We start from the raw sequence: 18,938 nt of genomic DNA, 5'->3' as shown, positions 1-18,938 counted from the left end.
GGCATGTCTATGTAATGAAATTTAATATTAAAAAAAAACAAAAAAACAGACTCCCCGGTGGCTTTTAGTTTTAAAGCTTTCTTAATTTCTTTCTCTCTCAATAACGATGGAGGTAGATTTGTGTTTTTATTATTCAATCGTGTTTTTATTATTCAATCAAAAAACAAAGTTACTTCTATCAAAAACAAAGTTGCTTCAATCAAAATACAGTATATACTTTTAATCCCCAAAAAGTCACTTCAATTAAAAAAAATTGTTTTTGATTGCAAAAATAAATTTGAGACAAAAAAAGCATTTGAAAACTATTTTACTTGATTGAAACAAATTTTTCCATTGAAGTAATGTTGTTTTGCGTTTGGGCCACATTTTGGCTAGGACATTTGCGTCTTTATTATTCAATCAAATAAGTTGCTTCAAACAAAAAAATATATATAAAAAGAAAAACTTTGCACACGTGTCAATCACCGTTTACCAAAGCCTGAGAGGGTTTGAGTAGACTCACTATGAAGCATTTAATAAAGCCAAGCATTTTCTTACTACTTTATTCTTGTTTAAAAATAATTCGGTGGGGCAGTAACATGTTTAAAACTTATCATAATTCTTACATTTTGAAGTGCTTGAAAACCATTTATAAATGATACTTTGGTGAAAAAAGTGAAAAAACATGTCATATATGTATCTTTTTTCCAATGTAAAATCTGAATAAATGCATTGAACACGCACAAAAAAATGGGGGGCTACTTCGCGGTTTTCACTTATTGCGGCGGGTTCTGGTCCCCATTAACCGCGAAAAACGAGGGATCCCTGTATTTCTAAAAAGCTTTAAGAAGCAGGACTCATTCCCACCACTCGTCGGGCCGGTGTTGTGCCGACACCGGCCGTCAGCTCAAATCTAAGCCGAAAATAACGCGTCTCCGGCGGACGACGGGAGCGATGTGAGGTGCCACCTCCATCCGAGAGCATGCCGCTTAATTTGACTCAACAGTGTGTTTCTTCGTTTATATTACCGCTAAATACACAAGCTTGACGCCAATTTAACGGGAGTTATTTTTTTTCATGGGAGATTTGGCTAGCTCTGGCAGTGTTCAACGCAAGCTGCAACGAATGGCAGTAACTTTTTTATATCGCAAAATGTGAAAACGATTGAAACCATTACTCACCAAATTCAATCTGCTGGCAAATACAGGCAAGTGTGTATGCTGCGCTCTGGTCTGCCCCGGTGCGGATAAGGCCTGCTTTTGGTTTTCGCAGCTATGCAATGCCACCCAAAGGCTCTCTGAGCACTCCATGTACAGTAAGGAGTGCGCGCGTTTGGAATAATGGAACGCACCTTGGCCCGATGATTGGTTCTCGTCAGCGAAGCATCTAGAAGGATTTGCTGACTGTCCAAGTATGACATTTTTTAAAGAACCGATTTCTTAAGTGCTCAGTTTACGTACTAAGTTAAGCACATGATGATAATAATAATGTAACGTTGATAATAGTCAACCGTTTTATCAGAATGAAATTCTTTATTTGTGGAAACTTATTGAACAACACGACTGCTATCTGCCGCAGCCAACGCACATATCTCCCCCCGCCAGAACAAACGTAAACACGGAAGGCACGTCCCTCGCTCTCCCGCACCTCCCTCACCCCTCTACGTCATGCGGTGCATTCGGAACACATGCTAACACCTTTGCCACATTATAACTCGATTCGTTACAATAATAATAATCAAATAAAACCTCCCGACCCCCCCCCCCCCCCAAAAAGAATTTCTCCTCGGATCTACGCAATTCACGTAGGTCGCCATTTTTGACTTCAAAACGGCGAATTTCGCCAAAAGGTGAGAGATTTTCATGCCTGTTTTTGTCAAGAATCAACAACAAGTGGGACACAATCGTGAAGTGGAACACAATTTATTGGATAATTTAAACTTTTTTAACAAATAAAAAACTGAAAAGTGGGGCGTGCAATATTATTCGGCCCCCTTGCGTTAATACTTTGTAGCTCCACCTTTTGCTCCAATTACAGCTGCAAGTCGCTTGGGGTATGTTTCTTTCAGTTTTGCACATCGAGAGACTGACATTCTTGCCCATTCTTCCTTGCAAAACAGCTCGAGCTCAGTGAGGTTGGATGGAGAGTGTTTGTGAACAGCAGTCTTCAGCTCTTTCCACAGATTCTCGATTGGATTCAGGTCTGGACTTTGACTTGGCCATTCTAACACCTGGATACGTTTATTTTTGAACCATTCCATTGTAGATTTGGCTTTATGTTTTGGATCATTGTCCTGTTGGAAGATAAATCTCTGTCCCAGTCTCAGGTCTTGTGCAGATACCAACAGGTTTTCTTCCAGAATGTTCCTGTATTTGGCTGCATCCATCTTCCCGTCAATTTTAACCATCTTCCCTGTCCTTGCTGAAGAAAAGCAGGCCCAAACCATGATGCTGCCACCACCATGTTTGACAGTGGGGATGGTGTGTTCAGGGTGATGAGCTGTGTTGCTTTTACGCCAAACATATCGTTTTGCATTGTGGCCAAAAAGTTCCATTTTGGTTTCATCTGACCAGAGCACCTTCTTCCACATGTTTGGTGTGTCTCCCAGGTGGCTTGTGGCAAACTTTAAACGAGACTTTTTATGGATATACACTCTTCCATAAAGGCCAGATTTGTGCAGTGTACGACTGATTGTTGTCCTGTGGACAGACTCTCCCACCTCAGCTGTAGATCTCTGGAGTTCATCCAGAGTGATCATGGGCCTCTTGGCTGCATCTCTGATCAGTTTTCTCCTTGTTTGAGAAGGAAGTTTGGAAGGACGGCGGGGTCTTGGTCGATTTGCAGTGGTCTGATGCTCCTTCCATTTCAATATGATGGCTTGCACAGTGCTCCTTGAGATGTTTAAAGCTTGGGAAATCTTTTTGTATCCAAATCCGGCTTTAAACTTCTCCACAACAGTGTCTCGGACCTGCCTGGTGTGTTCCTTGGTTTTCATAATGCTCTCTGCACTTTAAACAGAACCCTGAGACTATCACAGAGCAGGTGCATTTATACGGAGACTTGATTACACACAGGTGGATTCTATTTATCATCATCGGTCATTTAGGACAACAATGGATCATTCAGAGATCTTCACTGAACTTCTGGAGTGAGTTTGCTGCACTGAAAGTAAAGGGGCCGAATAATATTGCACGCCCCACTTTTCAGTTTTTTATTTGTTAAAAAAGTTTAAATTATCCAATAAATTTTGTTCCACTTCACGATTGTGTCCCACTTGTTGTTGATTCTTGACAAAAAAATTAAATTTCATATCTTTATGTTTGAAGCCTGAAATGTGGCGAAAGGTTGCAAGATTCAAGGGGGCCAAATACTTTTGCAAGGCACTGTATCATAAAAACATCATTATAATTGAGACCTGGCGTGACATACATGCGCCAAAATGTGATTTCCACATATGTGGACACCAGGTCTTTACAGGGTTAATGTATTTTATTAATTTTTTTGTGATGAAACTATGAGTAAAGGGTTAAATGATGTCCACATCGTGGCGTAGAGATCTTGATTAAAATTGTAATATTTGAACGCTTCACATAGATCGATTTAATATATAGGCTAATGCTTAACTTTTTTTTTTTTTTTTAAATACAGTTTCCTCTGAGAGTCTCAGACAAAACGCTTAAAAATAACACCTTGCCTCCTGAGACATGTGGATCCATAAAAGAGTATTAATTATCCATATCAGTACCACATGCAAATTGAAGTCTTGTTGACATGTTGTTGTAAAAGTAGTGTTTTTAGTCATGGATTATTCAGCACTAACATCTGGTGATGAATTAAATATTAATGGAGCTTTCTACAAGCATAATTAGTCGCAGAGGCCACAGTGTTAACTAAAACCAGGTCACAAATGAGGCCATCATGTCCTTCTTTAGGTTTTCAAAAATGTTCAAGGTGACTTAATGGAATAAAACAGGTTTTATAGCAAGGCTAATTAAAAAGAGCAAAAGACATTAGTGATACACGAGGACAGAAATTGTAAAATGACGTACCACAGTGTACTGTTGGTTAGTACAGACTGGCAGGAACTGAGGAGGAAGCTGGTAAGAAACTGGTGGGTTGTGAAGTGGTTCAGATGATGGTTGGAATGGATGACACATTGGCTGAGGAGACAGGAGAATAATGCATTAGAGACTAGGTCCTTCAAATAATGTAAAGTTATACAATCTCTGACAAAAGTCTTGTCGGGTATCCATTTTGTATAAACAATTACGAATAACCTGACTTTTAATTATTCAATTGGTTTCAGAAATGGCTCATATGGAAGCTAAGACCCTCCCAAATGACAAAAATATATTTGTTTCACTGAAAAAAGATTTATCATTTAATGAAGACATAAAGGTCAAATTTTGGCAAGAACAAAAATGTACTTCAAATACTAAAATATGCTATATAACATAAGCGAATTAAGTAGTGGTGCTGTGAGATCCAAATTTAATATTTTGTATGACTACCATGGCCTTGAAAAACTGCATTCATGTGGTTCAACAATGATTCATACAATTTATTGATAAAGTCATCAGGAACATCAAAGAAAGCAGTCTTGCATGCCTCCCAGAGTTCATCAACATTCTTAGATTTCGTCTTCCATGCTTCCTCTTCCATCCTACCCATGTCTGGTGACTGGGCTGGCAAGTCTTGGAGGATCTTGATCTTCTTTGCCTTGAGGAACTCTGAGGTAGATATTGAAGTATGCGATCCTGCTGCAGAATTTGTCCCTTTTTATGGTTAGGAATGTAAGAGGCAGCTAAGATTTGTTGATATTTCAGACTATTTATGTTGCCTTCCACCCTGCTGATCTCTCGCACACGCCCATACTGAATGTAACCCCAGACCATGATTTTGCCACCACCAAACTTCACAGTTTTCTGAGTGAATCTCGGATCCATATGGGCTCCAGTAGGTCTCCTGCAATATTTGCGGCGACTGTGGTGTAATTTAATTCAAAGATTCATCTGAAAAATCCACCTTCTGCCACAAAACAGTTGCCCAAAACCATTTGACCTTTATGTCTTCATTAAATGATAAATCTTTTTTCAGCGAAACAAATATATTTTTGTACGTTCAAAGCCATTTCTGAAGTCAGGTTATTAGCAACTGTTTCTATAAAATGGATAAGCAACAAGACTTTAGTCAGGGATTAGAGGCAATCCAGTGCATTTTTTTTCATATAGTGAAGCAGTCTATTAACTTGTGTCAAAATACCAAGGATTCAGAACTACAGGACAATTTAATACCCTACCTCAATGTTCACTGAACTTTACTTTTTTGAGGGTGCATTTGTGTCTCATCGGCGAAGCACAAACTATTTACTTGATTATTTGATTTCACACTTGATGGGTGGACAGGCCCTCCAGAGGCACAACTACTTGTATTTAAGTCTTTTTGTCATAAGACAAACATAAATGTGTTTGAAGCTATTACCGTAATTTTCACTTTTTCCCCAAAAATCAACTTGTAAAATCATGGTGCGCATTATAAACGGGTGCATGGATGGAGACAGAAATATATATATATATATATATATTTATAAAACTTTTTTTTTTTTTTTTTTTTTTAATTGACACGGCCACATTGTGTTGAAGAAACGTATGCGGCGATCCGTTGCCGACCATTACGGTACGTGACGTCACCATTTTGTTTCGGTAATACTTCACTCTGATCGGCCGAATGATTTCGTCTGTGTTAAATTCTGCTTTTTTCACTCTTCATAAAGCACAGAATTTAGTTTCTTGAACTCATTTGAGTCAACGTTTATTGCAGCTCTGCACCTTGGACCATAACAAACGTGAGCACACAGACTTCCTGTGTCCGTCAACTATATCGGTCCCTCGGGAAACTCAAACCCAAATAACAATAGTTCTTATTGTTACTGTCGTGTTGACAGCGATGAGCTCTCACGGATTTCAGACTTACGTTCTCACTTTCATTTTACTTTATCAATCCATGGAAGAAACATTTATTTATCATGATGAAACGAGCCTTTAAAAGAAAAGTCACATCTGGTTTGTTTTCTCCTAGATTCTGGTAAGTTGGAGAAGTTGTCAAATCATATTATTACCGTAAATATTGTCAGTTTATGGTAATGTTTTGAACTACCAATGTGCTATGCTTGTGCTGTGTTTCACCAGTCAGTAAAATGACAATTCTGTATCTGTACACGAGCTCTGTTTTCTATTTATTGGTGCTAAAATTAGGGTGAGCGTTATAAACGGGTACAATAATTTTCCCTAGATTTTACAAGTAAATTTGGGGTGCGCATTATACATGGGTGCGCCTTATATTCGGGAAATAACGGTATATTTCGGAATAGGAGCTAGGTTACGCCTTGTAGGGTAAAACAGGTGAGGTATCATACATTACTTTAAATCATGGGTGTCCAAACCTGTCCGCAAGGGCCGCTGTGGGTCCTGGTTTTTGTTCCTACCAATCGAGCACAGACAGTTTAACCAATGAAGTTTGTGCTAAAACAAGCAGCACCTGACTGCAATCAACTGATTACACTTGTGAGACACCAGATTGGTGAAAAGATGTCATCTTGTTTTGTAGGAATGAAATCCAGCACCCACTGCGGCCCTAAGTGGAATAGTTTGGACACCACTGCTTTAAATAAATCATAGCTACATACAGTGCTGGCCAAAAGAATTGGCAACCCTGCAGTTCTGTCAGATAAAGCTCAATTTCTCCCAGAACATGACTGCAATTACAAATGCTTACGTAGTAATATCTTCATTTATTTTGCTTGCAATGAAAAAACATAAAAGAGAATGGGGAAAAAAAATGAAATTGTTATCATTTTACACAAAACTCCAAAAATGGGCCGGACAAAAGTAATGGCACCCTCAGCCTATTACTGGGTAGCACAACCTTTAGACAAAATAACTGCGAACAACCGCTTCCGGCATCTATCAATGAGTTTCTAACAAAGCTCTGCTGGAATTTTAGACCATTCTTCTTTGGCCAACTGCTCCAAGTCTCTGAGATTTGAAGGGTGCCTTCTCCAAATTGGCATTTTCAGATCTCTCCACAGGTATTCTATGAAATTCAGGTCTGGCCACTTTAGAAGTCTCCAGTGCTTTCTCTCAAACCATTTTCTAGCGCTTTTTGAAGTGTGACCTCTGAGAGAGACACAGCTTCAACACACAAACTTTATGCTGCAAAATTTGTTGGTAGTCTTCAAACTTCCTAATGCCATGCACACGCTCAAGCAGTCCAGTGCCAGAATTAGCAAAGCAACCCCAAAACATCAGGGAACCTCCACCATGTTTAACTCTGGGGACCGTGTTCTTTTCTTTGAAGGCCTCATTTTTCCCCCTGTAAACTCTATGTTGACTTTTGTCTCATCTGACCAGAGAACATTCTTCCGAAACGTTTTTGGCTTTCTCAGGTATAGTAAGTGTTGGCAAACTCCAGCCTGGCTTTTTTATGTCTCTGGGTAAGAAGTGGGGTCTTCAGACGTCGACGGATAGTACAGGTACACACTGTTGTACCCTCAGACTGCAGGAGAGCTTTAACTTGTTTGGATGTTAGTCGAGGTTCTTTATCCACCATCCGCACAATCTTTCGTTGAAATCCCTCGTCAATTTTTCTTTTCCATCCACATCTAGGGAGGTTAGCCACAGTGCCATGGGCTTTATATTTATTGATACACTGCGCACGGTAGACACAGGAAAACTCAGGTCTCTGGAGATGGACTTGTAGCCTTGAGATTGCCCAAGCTTCCTCACAATTTTGCTTCTCAAGTCCTTCATTCTTTTCTCCACGCTCAATGTGGTACACACAAGCACACAGAACAGAGGTTGAGTCAACTTTAATTCATTTTAACTGGCCGCCAGTGTGATTTAGTTATTGTCACCACCTGTTATGTGCCACAGGTAAGAAACAGGTGCTGTTAATACCAATACTTTTGTCCGGCCCATTTTTGGAGTATTGTGTAAAATGATCATGAATTAATTTTTTTCCCATTTTCTTTTTAGTTTTTTTTTTCATTTCAAGCAAAATCAATGAAGTTATTACTACACAAGCATTTGTAATTGCAATCATTTTCTGGGAGAAATTGAGCATTATCTAACAGAATTGCTGGGGTGCCATTACTTTTGGCCGGCACGCTAGTTCACAAGAAGAAAAAAAAAGTCAATTCGCGGGACTTTTTAAAAAAAAAAAAAAATTATTTTAATGAACAGGACTTTTTTTTTTCCTGAGAATTTTTTTTCATATTTTACATTCAGACCCTTTATCAAAAAAACAACAACTTCAAGTTAAATTGTGAAGGTAATTGAAAAAAAAAGTGACATTAATCCAACTAATCGATTAATTAATTATAAAAATAATCATTAGCTGCAGGCCTACTATAGTATATATACATAGTATGTTGTCAACATTTCCAACTCGCTTGAGCACGGATGAATACATTTAGATCAAAGGAATATATTTTATTACATTGCGATAAATCAACACAGCCCGAATTAATATTTTTCAAAAACAGTTTATATAATTCTACTGACCTGTGAGTAGAGGGAACTGATGTGCTGTTGCTGGCTCGCAGCAGAGGTCGGTAGCTGTGACACTTTCCCTTGATGTAGGCCCCTGCCGGCAGGGGGTGCCACGCTTGCAGGACCAAAAACTACACCATTGCTATTAGTATGGATGAAAGGCTTTCCTAATGTAATAAAACACACACAAAAAAAGATCAGTATTGACTCAAGCAAAAACCTAACTTTAATCAAATTACAGCATATTGTTCATTTAGTAAGCATAGGTACCTGTATGTGGATTGACAAGAATGCTGCCATGTGGTATGCTCGAGGCCTCAAGTGACATCACATAAAAATTTGTCACATCAGCAGAAGGAGTTTGTTGTGACGGAGCACTCTTGATCATGTCAGGGTGTGCGGAGCCTTTATTGTCCGCTGCTGGGTGGATGAAAGGTAAACCCGGAATTTTAGGCCGCAAAGAAACTGACACGGTGAAAGGCTGGTGGGGACGGGAGAGCGAGCTGGACGAAGAACCGACGCTGCTGGATGATTCTGAACCTGCCAAAACCAAACAAAGCGTGAAAGAAGATCTTAAAAAAAGGCTTGTCCACATCTTCAAGCAGCAACATGACTAACGGTGGTGTAAATGCACATGATAATGAAGCAGCAGATCTAATTCACGGCCTAATAACACGGCAGCAGTTGCATGGGCTTTTAAGAGAAGCATTGAGGAAGAAATTAGTTGCTGTGTGCCAACTGTCGTTGATTGGTCCCCGTTTAATTACAAAATGATGAGTAAAACAGTAGAGAATCACCTCCGAGGGACCCTTGGGTATTTTGAGAGGTGGAACAGGCGTTGTTCATGTTGGTGTTACAATTTAGCATCTTCCCACTCGTAAAATTACATAGCTCTGCAATGGTTTCAGAACAGTGAGGCTATGCCAGTACTTCTCAAATGGTGGGGCGCGCCCCCCCAGGGGGGCGCAGAGCGATGCCAGAGGTGGCGCATGTGAGATCTGGGAACATGTTTTTTTTTTTTTGCCGTACGAGAATAAAGTGTACTTGCACATCCACTCAGTGGGTGGCAGTGGCGTTCTCATTTTCAGAGTGCGCGCAGTATTTTTGAACTAAGCAAGAGCACACAGAAAAGAGATATGAAGAAGATCTGCGCGCCGTTTTCGAAAGCCGTTTTCCGACCGGACTCACGCAGCAACACACAGTCTTCTCCGGTTCTCACGTGTCCGCCCGAGTAGTGCCATTTTCGGCTTGGGATCGTCACGACGACCGCCCTCACCTACGGTTCTCCCTCGGCCGCCGAGAATGCGCTTTTTTCAGGCCGTTTGCCTTTTGGCTTTGACTTTTAATACAGTGGGAGAAGAGGAAAAAACACTGTTTACTGTGTCTAAAAATGATTATAGCGCACAGCCGGAAGCCAGATTAATGGAGACGCCACTTAAAGACATTAGACCCCAATCTCATTGATAAGCCGCTTGATTGTTTTTCAGCGAAAAGGTGGCGAATATTGCCAACAATCATCCCGCTTTGTCCGTGTTTTATCAGTAAACCAGTGAGCACTGTTAGCATGCTCAGTGCTAAATAACCCCACACCTTTGCAAATGAGGTAAAACTGTTAGCAGCGAAAATAAAAACTGTCCTTCTGTCCAAAGACACCCCCCCCAATCAGTTTTGTTTTTTCGGTCAAATTTTTTGGCTTATTGTCCTCATGAGTTAATGTTTCTAATCAATTTTATTTTTTAATTTTTTTATTTACTGATTTTATTACACTTTATTTTTCAGTATCAAATGGTCAAAAATGTACCTTGAGTGTATTTTTACAATTTGGATGTTGACTTTTGTTTAAATTCAGGCAAATTGATGCGCGTTAAGTCTTTTCTGTTACAAACAAAACAATGTTAATAAAGTTATACTTTATTCTAAGTTCATTTATATTTCTGTTTTTTCTTTAGTAGAAAAAAGGACACAATGTTAGGCAGATGCGTACTTATAATAATAATTTTATAGACAAATGATACGATTTACAGTGGCGGCAGAGAGTTGGGGGGGGGGCGCTAAATATTTACGTCTTCCTTGGGGGGGGGGCGTACCAGAAAATAATTGAGAAGCACTGGGCTATGCCCTCCATTTTGGGTCTGGAGTGAAAACATGTTGATTTGCCTTTAACCTTTTATTGGACACTGATTTACAGTGGCCTCCATAATTATTGGCACCCCTGAAAATGTTTTTTAGCTTCTAATATTTTTTTTTTAAGTCAAATAATATGGGACCTTAATGGAAAAAAAGAGAAAAATCCAACCTTCAATACAAGTGCATTCATTCAGTGGGGAAAAAATCCCACACAAAGAAAAAAATATTTGACATCAAATAATGTGTGTCACAATTATTAGCACCCCTGGTGTTAATACTTTGTACAACCCCCTTTTGCCAACAAAACAAGGTCTGGGGACTGAGATGGCCATGGGAGGAGCTTGATTTTGTGCCTAGTGAACCATTTCTGTGTAGATTTGGCCATATGTTTAGGATCATTGTCTTGCTGAAAGACCCAGTGACGGCCCATCTTCAGCTTTCGGGCAGAGGGCAACAGATTTTGATTTAAAATGTCCTGGTATTTCAAAGCATTCATGATGCCATGCACCCTAACAAGGTTCCCAGGGCCTTTGGAGGCGAAACAGCCCCACAGCATCACTGACCCACGCCCCATACTTCACAGTGGGTATAAGGTGCTTTTCAGCATGCGCATCTTGCGTGGCACGCCAGACCCAGTCTCATCTGACCAAAGCACACGGTCCCAGTTGAAGCCTGGGACTGTGTGTTTTTTTGTGTGAGACCAAGATTGAGCTTTTTGGCAACAAACAATCAAAGTGGGTCTGGCGTGCCAGGAAAGATGCGCATGCTGAAAAGCACCCCATACCCACTGTGAAGTATGGGGGTGGGTCAGTGATGCTGTGGGGCTGTTTCGCTTCCAAAGGCCCTGGGAACCTTGTTAGGGTGCATGGCATCATGAATGCTTTGAAATACCAGGACATTTTAAGGGGCAGTTTACATGGCGACTCTGCGACACAAAGACGTAATGACTGAGTTGCGGACTCGCCTCGCTTGCATATGGTTTTCGGCGAAGACGCAAAATTCTGAATCCTGCCTCGAAAGTGGAAGAATTCCATTCCGGGGGACTGAGGGGGGCTTGCTTCGCAAGCATATCAAAGGCAACTGCCGCGCCGGACCCGCGACGATAACGTCAGCACTCGTACACGTCACATTGGGCGTGTGCAGCGGTGCTATTTAACATTAAAAACTGCAAATGGCGGAACGCCGGCTGTAATTTACTGTTTTAATAATATTTTTACATTTAAATATGTTTAATATTTCCATTTTTGTGCCTTTTGGAGCAAAAGGAAAATGCCACTGCTTCGAATGGGCGGGCATGTTTTCTTCCGGGCTGAGGAGCCCCGCGGGGTCAAAGTGCATCATTCGCTGTCACCTTGTAAATCTGCACTGCCCCCTAGGGCCAGGCATTAATACTACATCGTTTTCATGTGGAATTTCGACATTGTTCGAATGGAAACGAAACCATGTAGATGCACATTTGAAATTTTTCGTCTTCTCGGAGAGTCACCATGTAAACGGCCCCTAAATCAAAATCTGTTGCCTTCTGCTTGAAAGCTGAAGAGGGGTCGTCACTGGGTCTTTCAGCAAGACAATGACCCTAAACATATGGCCAAATCTACACAGAAATGGTTCACCAGACACAAAATCAAGCTCCTCCCATGGCCATCTCAGTCCCCAGACCTTGTTTTGTTGGCAAAAGGGGGTTTGTATAAAGTATTAACACCAGGGGTGCTGATAATTGTGACACACATTATTTGATGTCAAATAATTTTTTCTTTATGTGGGATTTTTTCCCCACTGAAAGAATGCACTTGTACTGAAGGTTGGATTTTTCTCTTTCTTTCCATTAAGGTCCCATATTATTTGAATTAAAAAAATATATATTAGAAGCTAAAAAACACATCTTTCTCAGGGGTGCCAATAATTATGGAGGGCACTGTAACTCGTTGACTTCCACTGACGGCGCAAGACGTCAAATCCATTTGGATTGGTAGCGGCTGGCAGTGTGTCTGCCAGCCTCTCCTAGCACCATCTATGGCAATGAAATGTGAGCATTCACAGACAGTCCTCGCAGTTTCAATGAATTGGGCGTTTATCGCTGGCCATAGACTTCATAATGATATTGACGGGACAGATTCGACCTTCACTGCGCCACACCTTCAAGTAGGGTGCCATCCCACAATCCGCTTCAGTTATTCGCAGTCGGTCGCAGCGACACATGCAGCGATCAAACGCCGGATTTATGTTGAAAAAGAACGAGAGCTGTACCGCATACAAACAGGAAGGATTGTCTCAGGAGTGATTTAGTCGAGGATTCTACGTAATTATCATATTTTTTGTTTTTTCAGAAGAATTTTCAGAGTAAAAAGCTCTTTGTTGTAAGGCTACCGATATATTGTCTAACAGACTAGCATCGTTCTTCGACATATTTACGTAAAATAAGTGCTAACTGCACTTTTTTTTTTTTTTTCTTTTAGCCAATAATCAAGACTATTTTACGTCCATATCTAAAAAGAATTCAAGGATTTAAGCATTTATTCACAATAATTTTCACCGGACAAGCTCCGTTTACATATGGCGGCCGCCACATTGACTGACAGACTAGCATCATACTTCGACATATTTACGTAAAATAAATGCTAACTGCACGTTTTTTTGTTGCTTTTAACCAAGAATCGAAACTGTTGTACGTCCATAACTATAAAGAATTCAGGGATTTAAGCATTTATTCACAAGAATTTTCAACGGACAAGCTCTGTTTACATATGGGGGCCGCCACATTAACAGACAGACTAGCATCGGACTTCGACATATTTACGTAAAATAAGTGGTAACAGCATGTTTTTTTTTTTTTTTTTTGCTTTTAACCAAGAATCGAGACTGTTTCATGTCCATATCTATAAAGAATTCAGGGATTTCAGCATTTATTCACAAGAATTTTTACCGGACAAGCTCTGTTTACGTATGGCGGCCGCCACATTGAGTGACGGACTAACATCGTACTTCGACATATTTACGTAAAATGAATGCTAACTGCACGTTTTTTTTTTTTTTTTGCTTTTAACCAAGAATCAAGACTATTTTACATCCATATCTATAAAGAACTCAGAGATTTAAGCATTTATTCACAAGAATTTTCACCGGACAAACTCTGTTTACATATGGCGGCCGCCACATTGACTGACAGACTAGCATCATACTTCAACATATTTACGTAAAATAAATGCTAACTGCACGTTTTTTTCGTTGTTTTTAACCAAGAATCGAAACTGTTGTACGTCCATAACTATAAAGAATTCAGGGATTTAAGCATTTATTCACAAGAATTTTCAACGGACAAGCTCTGTTTACATATGGGGGCCGCCACATTAACAGACAGACTAGCATCGGACTTCGACATATTTACGTAAAATAAGTGGTAACAGCATGTTTTTTTTTTTTTTTTTTGCTTTTAACCAAGAATCGAGACTGTTTCATGTCCATATCTATAAAGAATTCAGGGATTTCAGCATTTATTCACAAGAATTTTTACCGGACAAGCTCTGTTTACGTATGGCGGCCGCCACATTGACTGACGGACTAACATCGTACTTCGACATATTTACGTAAAATGAATGCTAACTGCACGTTTTTTTTTTTTTTTTTTGCTTTTAACCAAGAATCAAGACTATTTTACATCCATATCTATAAAGAACTCAGAGATTTAAGCATTTATTCACAAGAATTTTCACCGGACAAACTCTGTTTACATATGGCGGCCGCCACATTGACTGACAGACTAGCATCATACTTCGACATATTTACGTAAAATAAATGCTAACTGCACGTTTTTTTCGTTGCTTTTAACCAAGAATCGAAACTGTTGTACGTCCATAACTATAAAGAATTCAGGGATTTAAGCATTTATTCACAAGAATTTTCAACGGACAAGCTCTGTTTACATATGGGGGCCGCCACATTAACAGACAGACTAGCATCGGACTTCGACATATTTACGTAAAATAAGTGGTAACAGCATGTTTTTTTTTTTTTTTTTTGCTTTTAACCAAGAATCGAGACTGTTTCATGTCCATATCTATAAAGAATTCAGGGATTTCAGCATTTATTCACAAGAATTTTTACCGGACAAGCTCTGTTTACGTATGGCGGCCGCCACATTGACTGACGGACTAACATCGTACTTCGACATATTTACGTAAAATGAATGCTAACTGCACGTTTTTTTTTTTTTTTTGCTTTTAACCAAGAATCAAGACTATTTTACATCCATATCTATAAAGAACTCAGAGATTTAAGCATTTATTCACAAGAATTTTCACCGGACAAACTCTGTTTACATATGGCGGCCGCCACATTGACTGACAGACTAGCATCATACTTCGACATATTTACGTAAAATAAATGCTAACTGCACGTTTTTTTCGTTGCTTTTAACCAAGAATCGAAACTGTTGTACGTCCATAACTATAAAGAATTCAGGGATTTAAGCATTTATTCACAAGAATTTTCAACGGACAAGCTCTGTTTACATATGGGGGCCGCCACATTAACAGACAGACTAGCATCGGACTTCGACATATTTACGTAAAATAAGTGGTAACAGCATGTTTTTTTTTTTTTTTTTGCTTTTAACCAAGAATCGAGACTGTTTCATGTCCATATCTATAAAGAATTTAGGGATTTCAGCATTTATTCACAAGAATTTTTACCGGACAAGCTCTGTTTACGTATGGCGGCCGCCACATTGACTGACGGACTAGCATCGTACTTCGACATATTTACGTAAAATGAATGCTAACTGCACGTTTTTTTTTTTTTTTTTTTGCTTTTAACCAAGAATCAAGATTATTTTACATCCATATCTATAAGGAACTCAGAGATTTAAGCATTTATTCACAAGAATTTTCACCGGGCAAACTCTGTTTACATATGGCGGCCGCCACATTGACTGACAGACTAGCATCATACTTCGACATATTTACGTAAAATAAATGCTAACTGCACGTTTTTTTCGTTGCTTTTAACCAAGAATCGAAACTGTTGTACGTCCATAACTATAAAGAATTCAGGGATTTAAGCATTTATTCACAAGAATTTTCAACGGACAAGCTCTGTTTACATATGGGGGCCGCCACATTAACAGACAGACGAGCATCGGACTTCGACATATTTACGTAAAATAAGTGGTAACCGCATGTTTTTTTTTTTTTTTTGCTTTTAACCAAGAATCGAGACTGTTTCATGTCCATATCTATAAAGAATTCAGGGATTTCAGCATTTATTCACAAGAATTTTTACTGGACAAGCTCTGTTTACGTATGGCGGCCGCCACATTGACTGACGGACTAGCATCGTACTTCGACATATTTACATAAAATGAATGCTAACTGCACGTTTTTGTTTTTTTTTTTGCTTTTAACCAAGAATCAAGACTATTTTACATCCATATCTATAAAGAACTCAGAGATTTAAGCATTTATTCACAAGAATTTTCACCGGACAAACTCTGTTTACATATGGCGGCCGCCACATTGACTGACAGACTAGCATCATACTTCGACATATTTACGTAAAATAAATGCTAACTGTACATTTTTTTTGTTGCTTTTAACCAAGAATCGAAACTGTTGTACGTCCATAACTCTAAAGAATTCAGGGATTTAAGCATGTATTCACAAGAATTTTCAACGGACAAGCTCTGTTTACATATGGGGGCCGCCACATTAACAGACAGACGAGCATCGGACTTCGACATATTTACGTAAAATAAGTGGTAACAGCATGTTGTTTTTTTTTTGCTTTTAACCAAGAATCGAGACTGTTTCATGTCCATATCTATAAAGAATTCAGGGATTTTAAGCATTTATTCACAAGAATTTTCATCGGACAAGCTCTGTTTACATATGGCGGCCCCCACATTAACTGACAGACTAGCATCATACTTCAACATATTCTTGTAAAAATAGTGTTAACTGCATGTTTTTTTTTTGTTGCTTTTAACCAAAAATCGAAACTGTTGTACGTCCATAACTATAAAGAATTCAGGGATTTAAGCATTTATTCACAAGAATTTTCACCGAACAAGCTCTGTTTACATATGGCAGCTGCCACATTGATTGACAGACTAGCATCGTACTTCGACATATTTACATAAAATGCTCACTGCACATTTTTTTGGGGCTTTTAACCAAGAATCAAGAATGTTTTACATACAAATCTATAAAAAAATCAGGGATTCAAGCATTTATTCACAAGAATTTTCAACGAAAAAAGCTCTTTGTCTGTGATTCCACTCGGTCAGCTTTGACGGCCACGCCAACACTGCAGGCCCCCTATTAATTGGTACCGCGCACCATGTCCGTCAATATCAGTATGAAGTCTATGCGCTTTCAATGCCCCCCCCCCAAAAAAAAATAAACAAGTTAAATACTATGACATTTTAAATAAAATATATACTTACGAACGTCTCTACATATTGAATTTTCAGGTAAGGATATGCCTCAGTGGGAAAAAATTGCCTCTTGTTATGAAAGAAATTTCTCCCACAGTTTATGGAACGTAACATATTTAAAGCTTCTCTGCCATTGGGTATTGCCTAGCATTCCTGGCATCCAATGGGCTCTACTGTATGTGTATGTGTGTATCCCAGCATCCTCTTCATTTGCCCTTAAGTGTTCCAACAGCTTTACATGAGTATTAACTTTTGTTTACTCTATTCTTGGTTTTTTACATTATGCACAACTCTTATTTTATGTTTTTTGTGCAACAATCTAATTGTAACATGCATTTGTTACATGTTTTGATGTATTTTTATGCATTATAAAAGTTTTATGTCTGAATTTTGGGGGGCTTGAAAGTTGGAACTGATTGGGGCATTTACATTGAAAATGCATCTCGACTCACAGATTTTTCAATTATGGAACTACTTCAGGAACCAATAAGTTTCGTAGATAAAGGTACCACTGCATTTCTGTTTTTGTTCATTTCAAATGAGCATTATGCACAATTTGCCCTTCAGGTATTCATTAAATGACCCTAATATCTCAATAGACATTAAATAAACATTTATGATGTCCCGCACTCTACCATCATTCAATTATGAGATCTGTTCTGTCTTTTTTTTGTTTCTTTTTTGACAGCAGTACCATTTTTGATCACCAGTATAAATATAAATGTAGCCACTCAGGCAATAAAATACAGTGAGTCCTTTACTTTTGATGACGCACCAAGAAAATGGGTGTATTCAACTAAATTGTGTAACAAATTGAAATTTACTACTACTACTATAATACAGGTATTCCCCGGGTTACGACGTGCCCGAGTTACGTGATTTCGACTTTACGAGGCTGGACTTTACGTCCGCCATTTTGTTTCTAGTCATTTAAATTAAAAAAAAAGTCTCGTAACAGTGTCTCATCTGTCATTTTGTCGCCAACCGTGATCTTATTTTTTTACTTTATTTTAACAATATGACGTATAATATATGTTTTTGGATCGTTATTTTGAGATTTAGGGGGACTTAAAGTGTAAATTCCAACTTGTGCGGAAATTCGGGTTACGTCGCCAGCATAGGAACGGACATTGTTTGTAACCCGGGACTAACAGACAATAATGGAATTTGCCCAACAACTAAAAAAAATTCTGGACTACAATTGTTCCTTCAACTGTGTGAAGATTTTACATACATAATTTAAGAATGCAGGAGGTAGGCAATGATATTATTTATGAGCCACAAAATACTTCCCTTAACTAGAAATAGGGAAAAGCATCATAAACTTCTCTTTAAAGAATTTCACCTTCATCTTTATGCATACCTATTTTTAGGCTGCGATTGCGTGCATTGTTGCATGGGAGAGTTATTTGAAGGCATAAAAGAGGCAGTGTAGGCACGATGTCTGACTTACTACTTAAATTTCAGAATTAAGGTTTGTTATCTGATTACTTGATTACTTAACATACAAAACGATAAGATTAATCGATTACTTAAATAATCGATAGCTGCAGCCCTAGTTGGGTTATTGTTTAGAAAGCTCTTGCCTGTTTTGGAAAGCCTCCCAGTGCTCTTACTGCTGGCAGTGCTGTCCCCTCGTGACAGGCCGCTGAAGCTGCTGGCCTTAGTGATGGCAGGGCGCGGGATGAGGCGGTTGGAGCTGTCTGAGCTGTCAGTACTGCTCCACGGCCGGGGCTCGCCGTTTCGTGGCAGCGTCTCAGTCTCCGAGCTGCTCTGCCAGCTGGCGCCTGAGTGTCCGGCCCGTGACCTGGTCAGGGTGCAAGTCGCTCTTTCAGTCAGAATGAAGAATCAAA

At 39.2% G+C, this 18,938-nt stretch overlaps 1 protein-coding gene across 9 annotated transcripts in view; it reads right to left on the bottom strand.

Moving 5' to 3' along the window:
- The window catches only part of LOC130905566 (R3H domain-containing protein 1-like), a 184,190-nt gene that overhangs the window by 55,325 nt on the left and 109,927 nt on the right, over positions 1-18,938 (bottom strand). For all 9 annotated transcript variants that reach the window (XR_009061121.1, XM_057819125.1, XM_057819101.1 and 6 more), the window contains 4 exons: positions 18,672-18,892; positions 8,799-9,068; positions 8,541-8,695; positions 4,029-4,139 (listed from right to left, as the gene is read on the bottom strand). Coding sequence is in view for 8 of the 9 variants with exons in the window: in XM_057819125.1 (XP_057675108.1) it covers positions 4,029-4,139; positions 8,541-8,695; positions 8,799-9,068; positions 18,672-18,892 (757 nt within the window). In the remaining variant the exon portion in view is untranslated. The remainder of the gene's footprint in view (positions 1-4,028; positions 4,140-8,540; positions 8,696-8,798; positions 9,069-18,671; positions 18,893-18,938) is intronic.

Source organism: Corythoichthys intestinalis, chromosome 2 (assembly GCF_030265065.1).
Source record: "Corythoichthys intestinalis isolate RoL2023-P3 chromosome 2, ASM3026506v1, whole genome shotgun sequence".
NCBI lineage: Eukaryota > Metazoa > Chordata > Actinopteri > Syngnathiformes > Syngnathidae > Corythoichthys > Corythoichthys intestinalis.
This window is presented reverse-complemented; position numbering and strand designations above follow the sequence as displayed.